Genomic DNA, 19136 nt, shown 5'->3' with positions numbered 1-19136 from the left:
CAGGGATTTGACTTCACTACCTTTAAAACGAAGCTACTGTTTAAGCGGGTACAGTTTAACGAGGTTTTGCTGTACATACAGCGTCTCATGAAAGCGGCCCTTTCCACTCTTCACCACACTACAATGTATATGCTTCACCGCGTGACGCAGTTGTATTGCAGCGAAGCTGAGTTTTGGGAATCTGCATTATGCAATGCTTGACCTATGCCGTGCTTTCTGCACTTTGAATCCATTGGCGAGGATTACAAAGGCGGAGTTGGTGCCGTTGCTGACAGCAGGGCGTTCTTTCAGTAAATAACATGGCACCGAACAGCAGGAAGTTTGGTGGCAAATGTCGAAGCAGCTAGGCCTAGCGTTGCCACGTTGGGTGGCTATAGCTGCAAGCAGATCGGTGTGTGAGAGCGGTGGTGGCTTCTATTAATGCTGTTTCGAACCTGCACTCATGGCAAAAACTACGGAAGATTGCACAGCAAAGGGTTTCAGTGTCTAAAATTTGGGATGCCCTTATACATTGGTTCTATACATGTAAGTGGCAGTGCCGCGAAGGCATCCGAATTATTAGGCATCTCCAAAAAAAACAATCGTTGACTGTATTCCTTTAAGAGGAGCTTTGTTCCTCTCCCTTTTCTTTTATCATTGATTTTGTAGTGCCATTGTTTTTTTTTCTTTTCTTTTGTTCAGAGAACTACAACAGCTTTCTTTGTACAGAGAGCTGTTTATTGTTTGAACACTGAGCCTGTCCTATAGTGCTGTCACATGGGCACTTTTGATTGTGTTGAAGCCCAATTGGGATCGAATTTCTCAATTGCAATTGGTTTCTTTCCATGAGCTTGCAAAAAGGAACCAGTCACTGTCTAAAGATTCAATCCCATTTGGGCTCCACAGCTATTTAAATTGCCCATGTGACACTGGTAATACCATATCTACTCGCATACCGATCGCACTTTTTTGTAAAAAAATATTGCCTCAAATTCAGGGGTGCGATCATTACGAGGGTTAAATTTCCCGCAAAAAGAAAAAATTTTTTCATCCCGCATTTGCTGTGGGTTGACAACAGGTCAACAAACAGGCGGCTGCCGCTGTAACAGCGCGGGACACCAAAACAAAAATGGCGGCCAGTAGAGCAAGCCGAACGTGCCGAACAAGATTTTTTTTCTTTCTGTGGGTACATTACATGACTTGAAACAGTTTCTTCTGTATCAGTAATGAGTAATATCATTAATACTGGCAAGTCTGTGGCAATAACATAGCCATGTCCACTTTGAGGGGACAGAAGCAGAGATAGGCATGCTTAGCTGCCAGTGACATAGGAACACATGGCGGGTATGCTGCGGAAATTGCGGCATTTGTCTTCACTACTATCTTAATACAGCACGTTTCCGCTAAGGGTGGGCGAATATGTAGCTGTGTTACAAGCGTCGGCGTATGAATAGGGTACACTTCTAATGTATCAGTGTAAACGTGGCTACTGTCGTTGCCGCTCGCGATTTGTTGTCTGCTCACGCATACAGACGAGAAGAATCAAAAGGCGCCTCTTTTGTGGTTGTTGTTGACCACAACCATTACAACGCCTACAAATAATAAAGCCAAGGCAAGTTTGGTTGTAGCTTTTTTATATATGGAAGTGTGAAAAGTGATGAAAGGAATAAAATGGGGCATCTGCTTAAGAATGTTTGGTGCGTGCAGACTGCTTGGTATGTCTTGAAGAGTCATTCGCGTAGCATTCGACAGATGGTAAGCGTGATCATCATTAGCTAGACTTGGCACACGACATATCGCTGCGGCAAGTTCGGGGTGCGATCATTACATGGGAAAGAAAAGAATCGAATTCTGCTGACAAAATTCAGGGGTGCGATCATTATGCGACTGCAAACATTATGCAAGTAAATACGGTACATATATGATTACAAACAAGCTTGCTTCTGTTTTTTTTTTTTTTTTTTTTTTTTTTTTTTTTTTCTCGTCAGGAGAGGGAAGCTTACCGGGCCATGATCGAGAGCTACCAGAAAGAAGCTGGCCCCGATTGGCCCGCTGCAGCTGCCAAGCAGATCCAATTTCTGGAGAATGTACTCACAGACTATCGCCACTCCCTAGAACAGGTGGGTGTTCGCTTTTATTCTGCTTTGACTGGTATACATGAAGGAGGTAGAGGCATTAGAGTTTCTATTGCTTTTTTTTTTATGCAGTTAGCATTCTTAGGGTGCTTCGTAGGCCTTCTGAGGGCTAACTGTGGATCCGTCCGTCCGTCTGTCCGTCCGTCCATCTGTCTGTCTAACATTTTTCCGCCAGCCTGGGTCACAGTAATCCACGGTCGAATAGTTAAAGTATCAAGCTGCTGTGTTGAGGCAACAGGCTTCGAAACCAACCGTTGCACCAACTAGGGTCAGTGGGTGCGTGGCACGTGTACCTATGTTTCGCTCTTCAACAAACCTTTTTAAAGCTGGCCTGGGTAACTGGGGATCCGGAACTGAATATGTGGCATTGGGTATGCGCCGCTCTTCAGTGAATCCCAGTGACGGCAAGGTTGGTTGGACTGCCTCCAGTTTATTGAGGGCTTCCAAGACAGTGCATGGCATCCAAGAAGGAATGGAGAAGACAGTACCTACGTTGCAGCCGCACCGTACTGAGCTGGCTTCATTCTCTTCCTGCATGCCTCGCATGCTCCCTGAACTGGTGGCTGTGGGGCGGCCACAAACCTATTTGATGCAAACTCTGGTCACGGGGTATGTGCCACCGATTGTGCACCACTTTTCAATGACACTCTTTGATGCCAGTTTGGGCTACTGGGTACGTACCACTGGGTGTATGCTCCTCTTTCATGAATCTCTTTGATGCCAACTTCGGTAACTATGTGCCACTTAGTATGTGCTGCTCTTCAGTGGCAAAAAAAAAAGATCATTTAAAAATTCTTCCCCTGTTTGGCCAGAATTGAATGTGAGTCATATATGGTCAGACAAACTTGTTTGAATGTTTATTCACACAAGCGCCACATGCGGACTTCACAGCGGCGCTGTTGAATGATACAGCATGTTTACTGGAAAGCACAAGAGCAATTTTGGTTCATACACGCCTCATATATGACACGTCTCTGAGATGGAAACATGGTGTGTCAGTACATTGCTTCAATACTAATCACATTAATGTCGACGTTCATTGCGAAATGGGTTCTGTCTGAAATTTTTAGTGATAGCTTTCTTAAGTTTCTTTAGCTGCTTTCCTGTGTTTTCGATTTTGACGTAGTACAGTGATATAACACAAAAGAAAGTGACAAAAGTGAGGAGGAGAGCAAAGAGCTGAGAGGGAAGCGTAGAGGAGGAGGAGGAGAAAGGAAGGCACATGATTGGCTGGCACACGCGATGATGTCATGCATATAGAAATGCTAGAGAGGAGAGGAGGGCAAGCTCCAGGCCACATCCTATATATATATATATATATATATATATATACACACACACTTACATATATGATAAATAGGACACAGCAGGATAACTAGAAAACTATCACAAATTTTTTTTTAAGTATGGTATCTTCTATAACTGAACATAATTTCGCAATGCTTAATCTGCCAATGTACAGTAGTCTGCTTTGTAACTAGTTTCTTGGCAACATATCTCTATACTATTTTTATGTGCCAGATCTGTTGCACTTGACTATACTTGACTATGTCACGGATTGGTTGCCCAAGCATCAGTGATTGTGGTGAAGAATATACAATACAAATTTATTTTCAGCAACACACTTACCAAAATGTACAGTGAGCATGAATGAAAAGCCTGAGCAGGGGCTTGACAAGGTCTGTAGTAGCCTTTTGAGACATGACAGAAACAAAACAGAGCAGGTATGGCAAAAGTGATTACAAAGTTGTAATAATACTTGTAAAATAAGACAGTAACTGCATGCAAATGGCATCAGAAGTAGTATGTTAAAAAAGTGAAACTGCTTTCAAATAGAAATACAGTCAAACGCCTTTATAACAAAGCACTTGGTACCTCCAAAATTCTTCGTTATACAGCTCACCTCTTTGTAAACAGTGCGCATTGTACTGCTCGTAATAGTGCCGGCAAAGGATGTCCAGCCAAATGCTTATTTAATGTGAATTAAAGAAATGATTAGTAAGAGTAGTCGCTAATAACCTATTGCACACTCCGGCCAACAGTGTGTGCGACTGCAGCTGACCGAGAGGAAAAGTGATGGCAGGCATTCGTTGAAGTCTGCGTCATTTCATCAACTCCCAATCGGATAGGTCCAAATCCTCATCTGCAGGAGAACATTTCATTGATGTGTTTGAATTTGTTGTTCGCAGAGTTTGCTGGTTTTGGTTTCCTTGGGCAGTTCATGAAGCACGGTATAGTGCTTAACGCAGCCACTGAGTGTGAGCACCAAGATTTTTGTGATTATATTGTTGCTTTTTTTGTGTGTGTGTCTGTGCCAGCTAACAGTATAACCATTATGTACACTGCTATAATTACACCGTTACACCCACACTGGTACCCCTCGTCATAGTTTTCTGCCATTCAGCTAGTTGGGCTTTTCTTTTTGCTTTGGGGATAGGGCGCTGCCATGTATAACGTAAAGTGCAGTGTTGGCCCTGGTCCCTGTGAGCATTCTTTATAAGGCAACAAATAAGTTGTCGAAGATACCTAAATTTCTTTGTTGTACAGGGAAATGTGTTGTTGTCTTTGTTGTAGAAAATCCTTCGTTATAAAGGCAATTTCATTGTTGAGGCATTCAACTAAAACTAATAAACTAGGACCGACTGCTTCAGAATATTTCTTGCATTTGACAATGCCAGCATGCATCTCAGGCCATTCAGGCCCCACAAGTTCGGTGCACGTCAGTGTCTCATGCTGCAGCAGTTTACGCAACACAAAATGTCAACTACATTACAGTCTGCTAAATTTTTAGTGACTTTTGGTTATATGTTTTCCTGCTTAGTACATTTTTCTTGCGTTTTTTCCCAAAATGAATGGAGGTGGTGGTGGTGGTGGTGATGTTGAAGCAGGCAGGGTTAGCCTGGCATACATAGCCGGCAATTGTTCCGCCTGATCTTCCTTCGAGTTGAGATCAGGGGTGTGTCACCAGGTGTCGATGAGCCCCGTGTCTCGCAGGAAGGCTATCAGCAGTCGTTGCGCTCTCTTCCTGAATGCCGCAGGCCCTCCGGGGAAAACAATGTCTTCAAAGGTCCTGTGCGTAAGACCGCTCTTTTGTAGGTTGTTGACCATCGCTTTTCTTTCTGTGTCAAACTGTGGGCATAGCCAAATGAAATGTTCGATGTCGCCAATGTCACCATAGAAAACACAGAGTGGGGAAGCGCGAAGCCCAGTCTTGAATAACCAAGCTGGGGTGTACGCGGAGTCGGTCCTGATGCAGTATAAAAGCATCGCTTGTTCCCGTTTAAATCCATGAGTCACACAGGATTCGTGTGGATTCTTGTGCATCTCTCTAAAGTGAAGACAGATTGCACCCTTAGGGTTTTGAAAAGCTTTTGAAGCTTTCACTTTTGGGACACATGTCAGCACTAGGCGTGCAAGGGCGTCAGCTTCCTCGTTTCCATCAATTCCTACGTGTGATGGAATCCACTGAAACCTTATGTTAAATCCTTTGCTCGTTAGGTCGTCAATCAGTGCCAGAGACTGCCTTGTAAATTTCTCTAGAGGTAGGCCCCGATGTAATCTCTGTAATGCTGACTTGGAATCAGTCAGCACCACGACATCTCGTGCAGAAAAGGCCCGTATTTCCGCAAAGCCGCGGTGATTTCGGCGCTTTCTATTGTTATAGAGGAAACAACGCGATCCAGTCGGCCAGACCATGACACACCAAGGGATGGTATGCAGAATGCCGCTGCACAGCTATCTGTTTGTGCGCACACCGAACCGTTTGTGTACACTTGTAGATAGCTTTGAAACACAGTGCTCAAGTGGTCCAGCACAATAAACTTTGCTTCAGCAGTTGAAATGGTGCGTTTCGTCGGTAGGTGGGGTACATTGAGGCAGCAGATAACGTCCGAAAAAGACCATGGCGGGTCAAGGCGACTTCGTTTAGGCCATTCCAATCCTAAAAATCGGAAGTTGTTCAGCGCCGCATGGAAATGTGAGCGAGTTCTCGCTCTTAGCCGCCGGAGAAGCGCCGTGCCTGCGCGTGACTCGCCCAGCCTTAATAGCTGCGTCAGCAAGGCCTGAGATGCCAAGAGGCGGAGTGGAAGAGACTCTGCCTCATTAGTGACTTTCTTGCTTGAAGCCGCCGTTGGAACTTCCTTCGCCAAGCGAAGTCCCTTTCTGTGCACTGCCTCCAAGCGCTCGAATTGACTCGATGACGGTGATATCAGAGGGAGCTGATAGAGAATGCGGCTTGTTATCAGTGCAGCGTTCAGTTTAAGCATGGATATAGGATTGTTTCCCCAACGTACACCTGCCAATCGATGAAGTGCATTGACTCTTTGCACTGATGCAGCCACAACACTTTCGACCGCACCACGCCATAGTAGCTTGTTGTCGATGGTGACGCCCAGGAATCGAACATGAGTTGCATGAAGAATTGAATGCCCTCTGATATTCAGCGTCAGACGTGTTGACTTGCGTCTCACTCCCGGGAATAGCATGAAGGCAGATTTTTATGCTGATAAAGATAGGCCAAGTGGCGATCGTTAGTGGAGACTGCGGCCTGGGCTATCCGGGCCAAACGTTTGTGTTGGTACCCCGAGATCCAAATGCAGATGTCATCTGCGTAGATGGACATTTTAACTGCCGTCCGACCTACTTTCAGGGCATCTGGAAGGCTGGCCATGGCAACGTTAAAAAGCAAGGGAGATAGGACACTTCCTTGTGGGGCGCCGAGGGAAATTCGTCACTTGTCACTCGTTATACTTCCGAGCTTAACTTGGACACATCGATCACTGAGAAATTCATGGACGAATCGAAGAGCATTTCCTGAGACGCCCATGGCTCGGAGTCCATTGATGATGCCTGTATGAAGCACACAGTCTTGGCAACGTCCATAAAGATGACGAGTGTGGAAAGGCCGTCTACGCGATGGTGCTCGATATGGCTTAGTAGATCCAAGACACTGTCCTGGGCACTCAACCATGGACGAAATCCGGTCATACATGATGGCAGTCTATTTCCTTGCTCAAGATACCATGTTAACCTCGTACATATTAGTCTTTCCATCAACTTTGATACGCATGATGTTAGCGATACTGGCCGATATGAATGATATGAATGGACTTTGGTTCTAGTACTGTATTGAATACTGTCCATCAGTCACTATTTTCACATGAAACTAAATATTTCTTTATTAATATAATGGCTTTGAGGCTTTCGGGTACATATGATTGTTCTTCACACTTGTTGCATAGGGCAAATGTGAAGGGATATCAGAAGGGATAAGTATAATATGTGCAAGAACTTCAGTTATCTGAAAAAGGTTTGGTATCTGCATCATATGCAATGTCCGGGATTCACTCTAGTAACTTTCTTCTGTAACAGATGGCTTTCCATTATATAGTCAAGATTCAATTTTTTGGACTCCCTAGGGGCCCCAAAAACTTCCCAAAAATCAGGCAGTCTTCAAAAATGAATGCATGCCTTTTATTGCCGGATGCAAATCTGAAATAGCTCTGAAGGCCTTCTGGCAAGCTTATTAGGCATATCAGCGCTCGTACTGCTACAGGAGGTGGCGGGTCATACGATACCGTTATGTACGATTTCCCGTCGCAAACATTCACGATCAAGAACACAAAAAATTACCCAGTACAGTTACGCTTATTTTTTTCTGGTTCATATGTTCCTGGAAAACATGTTCTTTGGCACCAACGGTCACTACGTGGCCAAACTATGATCGTATGATACGTTTTCCGGCCGTTGTATCCAGTGCAAACAAAAGGTGCGAGACGCGCAATCAAGAACAGTAGCACCAGCCCACAGCACTCACCTGCCCATCTTGCATGAAAACTCCGGTGCACATTCAGTTTCCTATTCTGGTATCAACAAATCTCTGCCTGCGTTGTCACACGCCGCATTATCAGCTATTGCCACGAACCCTATTGTGATAAGCATCATCATCATCATCATCAGCCTGGTTATGCTCACTGCAGGGCAAAGGCCTCTCCCATACTTCTCCAACTACCCCGGTCATGTACTAATTGGGGCCATGTTGTCCCTGCAAACTTCTTAATCTCATCCGCCCCCCTTTCTGCCGCCCTCTGCTACGCTTTCCTTCCCTTGGAATCCATTCCGTAACTCTTAATGACCATCGGTTATCTTCCCTCGGTTTCCCTATCTGTTTCATAGCGTGTGAAGCGTTGTGCTGTTGTAAGTGCACTGCATACTTTTAATAGGTTATAACCCAAATATTCCGCCGTTCTCTGCTGCAGGCAGCACAAAGTTAATGTCATATTTCACTCTAGCGGTATCGTAGGCACCTTATTCCAATGACGCTCACCAGCTCGGTTTCATTTCACTTTCTCGTCACCATCTTAAAAAAATACACAGTAGGAAAACGAGAATGTATGTTTCAGGTCGCTTGGGCCCCGCTAGCTAGACGCACATTAGCATCAGGTGTCTGAATGATTAGTGGTGACTGATCATGTCAAAACCCCCCACCAAAATGTTGGTGGGGGGTGTGAAGATGCTGCTGACCTAGGCCACATTCGAGAAGTGCCAACATAAGCTTGGCAAAGCCGCAAAAACGACAAAGCACATCTCGGGCCGCTCAGTCCCGCTCGGTGCACATCGGAGTCTCATGCTGCAATGATTCACTCCACACTTCGAGTTATGTAGATGTGAACTACAGGTGGAGTATGTCACGTTTTTGTTTACTTCGGATCTTGCGTTTTTCCGGTTAGTACGTTTTTCAGCTTTTTTCCCCAAAAACATATGAACGAGGCTCAACTGTATAATTAAGTTATACATACTGTGTCCCTTAACAATTGCAATTTCCACACTTGATATGCTTCACCGCAATACATAGCGTACGCTTCACTGCTTAGCACTGCTGTATTGCGACGAAGCTGACTTGGGAACTGGCATCATGCAACGTTTGACTCCTGTCATACTTTTTGCGCTTCGAAGCCGTAGGCAAGAATGACAAAAACGGAGTTGGCTCCATTGCTGACAGCGGCGAATTCTTTCAATGAAAGATATTTCACCAAACACCAGGAAGCTTGGTAGCTAACGTTGAAGCAGCTAGGTCTAACATTGCCGCGTTGGTGGCTACAGCTGCCAGCAGATCGGCATGCGAGAACACTAGTTCGAGGCTGCAAGATGATCAAAATGTGGGCGGTGGTGGCTTCGATTAATGCCATTTCAGACCCGCAAACACGGAAGTCCAAAAAATTGAACGTCGAAGGGTTTCTATGTCTAAAATTTCAGACATTCTTTACATTGGCCCTGTGAGGTACGTGGCACTACTGCGAAGCCATCCTTTATCAGCCATGTCCAAAAAATTGGTTGTTGACTGTATTCAAAAAAGTTATGGTTCACTAAACTAAGTGACTGTGGCTGATTACAAAGAACAAAGCACTATAAATATAAGCTTAACTCTTTTTTTTTTTTTCAATACAGAACGATGATTGCGCAGTCATTGAGCAACTGAAAATAGTTTACTACAGATATGGTCAGTGTAAGAGTCCCATGACACGTTTTTATGAAACGTTATACCAAGGCATTTAGCTACAAAAATAGTTCATATATTAGATAAACTAAAAGTGACACCTATTTGAGTGCGTATAATTTTTTTTCTGGTTTGAAGAAAGACTGCCAAAATTTTTGACGCATTGATTATTGGGGAATTATGTGCACTCGAGTTGTTTGGTAACATAATGTTATTATTCTTAGTTGTATTTTGAATATCTGATAGGTTCGCTCCTTTAAAGAACAGACTAGTGTTGTCTGCATAGTTTATAAAAATGCAGTATTGGTATCAGTGTTTGGTATGTCATTTATGTATGCGTTGATACATAGTAAAGGGCCTTACTTATTTCCTTGTGGAACACCACTGCATAGTTACTGCAATCCTCATCAATGCCTCGGTTGGAAAAAGTGTGACATCCTCTTTTGTAAAGCCACCACCGTCTAATAGCTGTGTTTCTTTGAAGTACGCTGCCAAGATATTTTAAAATATAGAACTCAGCTAGGATGTTTTCAAGGCTATGTAACATTTTTATGTCAGCAGGTCTTGTTGCATAGGGGCTGTGTTATTGAATCAGGTTTCAAGTTTTTCTTCCTCTTTTCTCAGTGCAAACTTGTCCTGATGTTGCAGCATGCTTTGCATAAAATCGTGTTGTTGGCCATTCTTCAGGTGGACAAAGAGTTAGAAGAGCTACGATGTCAGAGGATGTCGGATTTCACTACAGCCAGTGTGCAGGTGCAGACAGACGACATTCAGTGAGTGCTCGTCTTTTTTTCATTCTTGACGTGGCTACAACTTTGCGTCTTCATAGGCAAGTGTTCTAACCTGAACGTTTATTTACTCCTTTGTTCCCCGCAACAGATTTGCCAATGCTAAGCCGGTAAGTGAACATACATTTTTCCTTTCATACCACAGTAGCTGTACAGTTTCGTACAGTTGCTGTACAGTTTCATACAGACACTACTATGAAGGGGACAAAGACTTCTCAGTGGTCGCACCCACAACCAAAAATATTGCATCACCCATGAAACCAATATATAGATATATGTGATTTAATTCTCTGTAAAATTAGATATCATACCCCTATGTTGCAAATTACAACATAATTATTTCATTGAAGGCATCTCTGACCTGAATCTATTTACCACCAAACTAGTGGGGTAACTCATTTCTATAACCAACAGCAACAGTGCACCACTTGCACTTGTGCCCACAATATAGTATGTTGCATACTGGAAGCACTAAATTGCACTAACAAGTGGTTTGAACTAACCTTAAGTCTACAAGTTCTAGTTGTAATGTATGATGTGTTTATTCTGTAGAAAGTGTCACAGATCAAAATTAACTACTGCACTGTGGGATGCACAAAATGAGACTGCTATGACCTGACTGCACAGAAGCAGCGTTGTGCCATCCAACTTGTTTTACTGAGACTCTTTATGCATATTAATAAAACTTTCAGCACACATCTAATCAGAAGTAATTCAAGATGTATGAGACACATTTTAAAAATCATTCCTTTCAAGAGTGTTTTTGCTTTTGCTTTTGGTGTACTATATTTGGGTGCACAATTGCACACAAAGCACCTGAAGGAGATAAACAGAACCTAGCTGAATTTTATAGCATTGCATTTGCTCTCAGCCTATTTTGCTGATCTATCTATTGGCACACAACTATTTGTTTAATCTGCCTTAGAAAATGGGCTTTAGCAATCTTCTTTTTTCTAGAATTTATGATGTTACAGAAGCAACAGGGTGGCAAAATGGATTACCAGATGTTGTATCACTAGTACTGTGCTTAAAGTGAAGACTGCATAGGGTTCTTATCTCCTTTAACGGCACAAAAATAGGGCAGCAAAGAGGAATATGGTTGCTGCTGTACAATTACTTTGCTTGTAAATTGGCAGTTAACATTATTAGCAGCCCCCTTTTATCGTGTAGTGCGATATGCTCTTTGCATTTCTTTGCTTACTTTCACATAAGAAAGTAGAACATGCAAACATGTTTTCATGACATGGAGAGTGTCTTATTCTAGGAGGATCCAAACTACCGTGTGGTGCATTTAGCAGAGAATCCTTTGGAGATGGCTTTTCGGCAACGCATGGAGAATGTGAACAAACTGGAAGAGGAGAACGAGCGGCTACGCGCAAGGGTCAAGGTAACTGTGACATAGTACATTCTCTATTGTATTGCTTTGATTATACTATTGAGTGTTGTATATAGAACATGAGGCATGCATGACTGTTCTGGCTGTACTGCTGGCATTTTCATTGTTATGGCAAAGCAGGACATGCACATTGTTTCACAGTTGCAGTAAAAGTGGTGCCATGTTTTCAGTGGAGCAGACCATGCAAGACTCCACGGGCGTCCCCCCCTGACCCTTCCCACACGTGTAAAAATTAAAGCTTCCTGATGCACAATTGACAGCTGCTGCATCAAAATGAGTAGTGGCATTTTCTTACTTGGCATACTGTTTACGTTGGCAGGTCCTGGAAGAGTTTGGCTGTGTTCAGGACGTCACTGCTCAGGTGCAGCTGAAGCTGGACCAGGATGGTGCTCTTCCTGATCGAAAAAGTGAGTGAGCCACTCTGATTTCCTCTTCTCAGGAAGTTCCTCAGGCCGTTTAAAGTAGTGCTAACATAATAGCTTTGTTTTGTTAGCTTTATTTTTTATTTTTTTAGATAGCTGCTAGCTTCTGTAATTATTGCATGAGGTCTCAAACTGGGTAGAGGCCATTGTGTATAAAGTGCTTACATGGGTCGGCAGAATACTTAAGCCCTCATTCAGCATTATTTCGTAGGCTATGTACTCATTCATGTTCTTGCTCACTCACAGCCGTGGGCTCTCACTTACTTTCCTACTCGCACCGTCTCATAATCACCAACATTCAGTCGCGTTCATTCATACTTACCAGTGCAGGCTCATGCTCATACTCACTTCCACTTGCACTCACCAATAGTCACCCACATTCATACTTACGTCCACTCAATATCACTGTCACTCGATTTCGTTTGCACTCACGTTACCCAGCAATCACTTCTGTTCAAACTTGCGTCCACTCTAATTCACCGACACTCACTCCCGTTCATACTCGCGTATACTCGCATCCTTGGTTACTCACTGACATTCTGTCTCACATCTGTGATACAAGTGCAGAGCAAGTGTTCCGATGTATGGGTGCATAGAAGTACACATGAAAAACAGCGGGATGTTTATAAAGTTCAAGCAAGCGCAAGTGGTCTTTGGATGAAAACTCTAATCTGTACTACTGCAAGCACAGGTATATGTATAATGAGGTTCACGTGTGCATGACAGTATCTTCTAGTATAAGAAGGTTGATTTACTGCTAGAGATGGTTGGAAGGTCAGCCTGCTGGGGAAAGGTTGTGTAAGCTCATGTTTGCATCTGGAGTCACTACTGTATAAATGGCGGGCCAGGGCAAGACATCCAACACGTTTTCGAAAACCAATCTGCCAGCCAGTTGCGCTTGTGCATACGTCTCGAATTGCCTCTCTATTTTCTTTGTCCTCTTGTTCTGGTTGATCTGTAATGCTATATTCTTGAATTTCCAGAGGAGGGCACTACAACCACTTCGAGAAAATTTTTGCTAGGCTCTATAAAATAATTCTTAAGCAGGTGGGATAAAGATTACATGTACCTGTACGACCAATGAACACTCTAGAGCTTTTATGAATTTTGGGTGGTCTGAAAATCTAGTTAACTTGAATATAGTCTACTGTCTGAAAATATTTTGAAATAATGAGGTTGAGCTGCACTGAATAGTCATCAACATGCAGCTAACTAGCATAATTTTTTTTTTTACTCTTCACATTGTTGAAACAAATAGATTGTGAAACTAAAGAAAAAAAAATGTTGCCTGTCAAGACACTGACATACTGAACAAACAGCGCAGACAACTACGAGAAGACAACACGGGTGCTGACAACACAGGTGCAGCACGTCTTCTCGTAGTCCCGTTGTCTCTACTGTTTGTTCAGCATGTCGATGTTCAACCAACTAGCCCAAATTAACTCTTGTAGCAAGACATGTTGCCAGTTAAGATAGTGCCTCCTATGTGAGAAAAATATTTTTTTTTTTTGCTTAACATTTTTATTTATTTATTGTCATATTTATTTATACAATACTGCAGGCCTTGGTGTGGCCAAAGCAGGAGGGACACACAAATAATAATAAAGCATAATAACATTAGCAGACATAAATTAACAGTGCATAGAATACCAACTTTGTCCATCACCTGCGAGAAGCACAGAAAAGACATGCTGGCTCATGTAATGAAGAAATTCCAAAAACAAAGCAAGAATATATGTAGGAGCAAACCATCAATACAGTTTAAGCAAATTAAAGGAACAACAACGGGAAAACAAACGAGTAATCAATTCACACAAGAGCAATGATGTCGATAATTCAGATGGTCAATGGAATCAATGCTGGTTATTAGCAATTGAGGTAGATTGTTCCACTCCATAATAGTGCATGAAAAAAAAAGGATATTTACCATTCTGGAGAGCATAAAGATCATTTACTAACTTACAACATCACTAAATATTACTACTTGGGGCGTAGGCAATTCCCACTGCCACACGTAAAGTTGAACAGGGTTCAGGCAGTCACGCTACGTTTACTGCAAACCAGGACGTACCCCACTCTGTATTTCATAAATGAAATTCACCCAGAAAGAGAAATTAGGAAAGAATGTAACATGTGCGATGGCATCATTGACATCAGACACATGCTGGTGGGCTGTCCCGCGACTCTCACCGACCCCGAAGAAAAATGGCTTTACTGGCACAAGATGATATCAAGCTCTTCATATCAAGATCAACGACGGGCTGTCCAGAGGGTCCAAAATGGTGCCGTAAGGCTCGGCCTGACAGTGCCAACGTGGATGCGGCCCGCCTTGGTCTGAAATGACCAGGCTTCAGGACTCTAATATTAAAGTGTCGTGAATGAATGAGAATGAATGAATGAATTTAAAAACATTAATTCTGGCATTATAGGGAGTCAGTGTGACGATGTCGTGCTCGGTACGCCGCCATTGGTGTTACATAAAGGTCGTGAATGAGGGAAAGGAGTTTTTTTAGTTAGTTTAAAGAGCTTTGTTGTTGTACTTTTTTTTTATTTGCTCACTTGCTTTAGCAAAATCTTGAAAGAATGGAATGGAATGGAAAAATTTATTGACTCTTTTAAGGTTTTAGCGGGTCGAGGCCGAAGTCTTCATTCTTGAAGCTTGGGTCCTCTTCAGCCATGGATGGGCCCCTAGTCTAGGGCTCCACTGAGCCGGGCCGCCTCGCACGCGAGCGCTATTAGAGCTCTTTGAGCCTCTAGCTCGCGGCTGGTGAGCCAGCTCTCCCATTGCTCCGCACTTGGTGTTTTGTGTTTGTGGAATGCCTGGTTTCTTGTACACTCCCATGTAATGTGGTATAATGTTGGTTTAGCTCCACACCACAGACAGGTTGCGCTATACTGCGTGGGGAACATCCTACTTAGTATGTGTAAGTTTGGGAAGGAGCCCGTTTGCAGTCTCCACCATCCTGCGGCCTCCTCCTTTGTTAATGCTTTATGTGGTGGGGGATATTGATATCTTAGCCCCTTATAGAGGTTTAATAGCTCTGAATAGCTGTTCCCGCAGTTGATCTGTGGCCCCTCTGGGGCGGTTGACGTTCCTGCTCGGCTGGTCATCCCTCGAGCTAGGCTGTCTGCCCCTTCGTTGCCCCTGATCTCTGCGTGGCTTGGTATCCAGATAATGTTATGTGTGGGTTGTCCCTCAGCGATTGGAACTCTGCTGAGGATCTTGAGCGCCGTGATACTAATTCTGCGTCTTATATAGCTCCGGCACGCCTCTTGTGAATCTGTTAGAATATTGAGGGATATTCTTGTTCTATAACCTTCTTCCGCTGCCAGTGCGACAGCAATTTCCTCTGCCTCGGTTATGTTAGCCACCTCGGCCGTGAGTCCTGTGATTAATTCTCCTTGATTATTTACTACTACCGCTGCCTCTTTGTTTTTGTGTGCTTGTGAGTATAGGGATGCATCGGTATAGACTGTATTGTCCCGATGTCCCATCGTCTTTTCGTAAAACTCTGCCCTAGCCTGTCTCCTACTCGCATGGAGGAAAAAAAGAAAAGGGTGTTTGCTGCCTGTGTCTATCTTTCCTTTTTTTGTCTCGTTGGTCTGTGCTGTTCTTGCTTGAAATAACTGCATACCTTGTGAAAATAGCCACAAGAAGTACAGATCTGGAACTGTTTGCCCTGAACAGGCCTTCAAGAGCAGCTGGCATCAGCCGAGGCCAAGAATAGGCGGCTTGTGGATGCGTTTCGCCGAACCAGTCAAGACTTTCGGCATGGCTGCTACGCATTGACTGGCTACCGTATTGATGTGCTGAGTCAGGGCCACTACAAGCTTACACACATGTATGCTGACTCTCCTGACGACTACCTGCTTTTTCAAGTAAGCAGTAGAGCTTTTCGATGAAGAAAATTTCCTAATCTAATCTAGTCAAATTTAATGTTCTCTCATTTCTAAACAAAGCGAAATGTAAGGCTTGTGTGAAGTTCGTTTGGCGATATATAGAGGCTTATTCACGACATTATTTGATGCATGTAATGCATCTGCAGTGAAGTCCTCTTCTTGAAGAGTTGAATTCAGTGACATTCCTTGTTCTAGCGCAGTTAATCATGGTGAACCGAGAAGCTTGTAAATGAGATGCAGCTGTTTTCAGTTATCTAGTGCACCACAACAGACACAGTGATAAAACAAGGGATCAGAATGTCAGCAGAGGCATGTAGAGGGATGTGTTCATTGAAGGAGGGAATTGTGAGGCTGCAACACCGCACATTGTTTAAACTGTGGTAGGACAGGTTAAACAATTGCTCTGCCTAAATTGAGACAAATGACAATTTTGAATGGGGAATTCCATAATTATATAGCAAGGACTATTAAAGTCATATTCAAAATTTTAAATATTTGCCAACCCCTACTAAGCAGCATTACAACATGTGCAGTTCATGTGTGAGGAATGCTGGTTGCAGGCGGACAGCTAAACTGTCTTTGCATGCGCAAGAAACAAAATCACAATGTGTGCACACCTTGGAGTGTCTACCTGCCTAAAAATGAGATGTTGTCACTTCAATGTCACTGTGTGTGATAACTCACAGAATGGGCATCATTGCATAAACTCTGTAAAAACATGCAGGGATCACCGATCTTGTGATGCTGCCACATAATTTTACAGCGAAAATCAAACTTTGTCCAGAATTTTAGGGAGTACAGTGGGTCATCTGCAGTTTTCATGCATTTCATTTTCGGGCAACTCAGCCTTTAAAATACCATAGAAGTGAGGTCACTGTAAAGTACATAGCAAAATTCAGTGCATTTATATATAGACCAAAGTACAGTGTTGTAGAATCAATAATGTAACCTAGTATTATTTTGAACTGCATTTTGACAACTTTCCAACTCTCTCGTGTAGCAAATTGAGAACAGGCATGTGAATTTGGCAAATATTCATTCAAGTTTTGACAACTCAATTCCGTTAAGTTGTTCGAGGTGTTTGTCACCTGAAATATGTACCTATTCTTTTTGTCGTTGCGTACCTACAGTTTTGTCTTCACATTAAGCTCTGCCATAATTTTTTCCGCGCTAGTTTAATGTCCATCATTGCCCAACTTAATCCTGTTTGCAACAAATGACCATCTTAACCCTATAAGGGTCGATTTTTTTCGCCCTGTGCGACCGCCCAGGGTCGATTTTTTTTATTGCAGATTCCAATTCTTCTTATGGACTTATTTTGAAAAAGAATTTACTGTAAGTTTTCTAGGGTGACCGTAAAGTGAGAAAAAAATATTTTGAGTTGGTATATACATACTCTTCATTCATGAATAACAACAATAAGAAAGGAAATAAACTTATAAGAATTTAAAATTTTATGCATTTTTATACACATAGTTCAAGGCTTTGAAAATGTGCACAGAAGAATATTTCGCAAGACTCAAATGTTCCTGCTCTTACACTATTATGTACATCCATAGCGTAATAGAACTGCGTAGGTGCACACACTCAAGAAAACTGTGTGGTTGTGTGCCCGTCAAAAAAGCAAAACGTTTGACAAACTTCTGTTAATCTTTATTTTATTGCCAACCAGAGGCAATTAGTTTTTGCGAGTGTCCAAAAAAATAAAAGCAACAGAAACACATGCACGGTGGCATCCTTCTTATGCGCACCCCTGTAAGCACTAAACGAGCGAGGGACAAGCAGTCGCCCTTTCAGAGATTAGTAACGAATAGCCATCAGTTTTGCAAGCACAAGAAGCCGAAACCGCCCGCGTAACCAAACCCAAACCGCTGCCTGCCCGCCCGTGCGCTAATGCGCAGGCGGTAGTGTATAGACACGCTGGAGCAAACTAGCTCTAAAACAAACCATGCAACGAAAACCGAGAGAGGGAGGCACGCGAAAAAAGTTCCCTGTATTCCCACACAGTGGCAGCACATGACAGAAAAGAAGAAATTAGGAAATTGACGCGCTTTTTAAACGTACAGACGGTGCCGTAAATATATGGCAACGACCATTTTTGGACTTGTTCGCGGCGCCATATATTTACGTCATTGACCCTTAAAGGGTTAACAAAGCTAGTATAGTACTGTGGCCTTAGTGATAAACTTTTCAACAGGCCAGCAACGTCTGCGATGATAGGCAGCCTTGTTTAGAGTAGAACACGTCTGCAATGACTGTTGGAAATTTAGGGTGTTGCTTAACCAAAGTTTGAGCTCCTCTCCATCCCAAGCACTTTCTTCTGCCCATTCTTTAGTGATACATGTCATTAAGTCTGGCTGCACATTTCAGTAGCAGTACTCCCATTGATCAAATTGTTTCCATTGTGCAAGACAAGTTGTTCTGTGGGAAGATCTAAAAGAAGTTCTATGGTAGCACTCAGAATTAAAATAAGCTCTGAAGCTAACTTTGGTCATTGGTATATTCCAATTTAGGAAACCCTTTGGGTGCATAGCGGCAGCATATGGAAGCTGCTTTGTTGAACTCTTTCTAGAATGCCCAGCAGAAGATGAATGTCCTGGAGACAGATTATCTGCGCCAACTTCAAGGACTGGCGAGCACTTACCTCGAGAAATATGACAGCATCCCAGCTTTTCTCAGTGCACTAACACTGAAGCTTTTTGCTCATCGGAATGACCTCGAAGACTTACAGCTGTGAATCAGGTATGCCGAAGTGCATTGTTTTTTGCCATTGCTCAAGCAACATTAAGAACTGCATTCCTTTATTTAACCCTTTCTACATGGGTATGGAGCCCAACTTATCGCTAGACTTTTGTCAATTCTTTGCATTGGGGTTTGTTTCCTTCACTTTGTGACGCCCTGAAGGCTTCTTTTTTTTTTCAATTTCAAGGCTCTGCTTGTTGTGAAACCACCACAAGGCGGCTCAAAAAAGCGATGTACTTAAGTCCCTAGAATTACTAAATTAGCGCCACATCCCACCTT

General features: G+C 43.1%; 1 protein-coding gene across 2 annotated transcripts in view; it reads left to right on the top strand.

The window, feature by feature from the left end:
- Positions 1–19136, top strand: part of LOC126525460 (mitotic spindle assembly checkpoint protein MAD1-like) — a 62107-nt gene that overhangs the window by 34876 nt on the left and 8095 nt on the right. For both annotated transcript variants that reach the window (XM_050173340.3, XM_055067681.2), the window contains exons 11-17: positions 1968–2099; positions 10297–10382; positions 10489–10507; positions 11662–11784; positions 12113–12200; positions 15904–16094; positions 18688–18857. In XM_050173340.3, coding sequence (XP_050029297.1) covers positions 1968–2099; positions 10297–10382; positions 10489–10507; positions 11662–11784; positions 12113–12200; positions 15904–16094; positions 18688–18852 — 804 coding nt within the window. In that variant the 3' untranslated portion in view covers positions 18853–18857. The remainder of the gene's footprint in view (positions 1–1967; positions 2100–10296; positions 10383–10488; positions 10508–11661; positions 11785–12112; positions 12201–15903; positions 16095–18687; positions 18858–19136) is intronic.

Source organism: Dermacentor andersoni, chromosome 8, assembly GCF_023375885.2.
Source record: "Dermacentor andersoni chromosome 8, qqDerAnde1_hic_scaffold, whole genome shotgun sequence".
NCBI classification, from domain to species: Eukaryota; Metazoa; Arthropoda; class Arachnida; order Ixodida; family Ixodidae; genus Dermacentor; species Dermacentor andersoni.
Note: the sequence above shows the minus strand (reverse complement) of the source record. Positions and strands in the feature narration are given on the sequence as shown.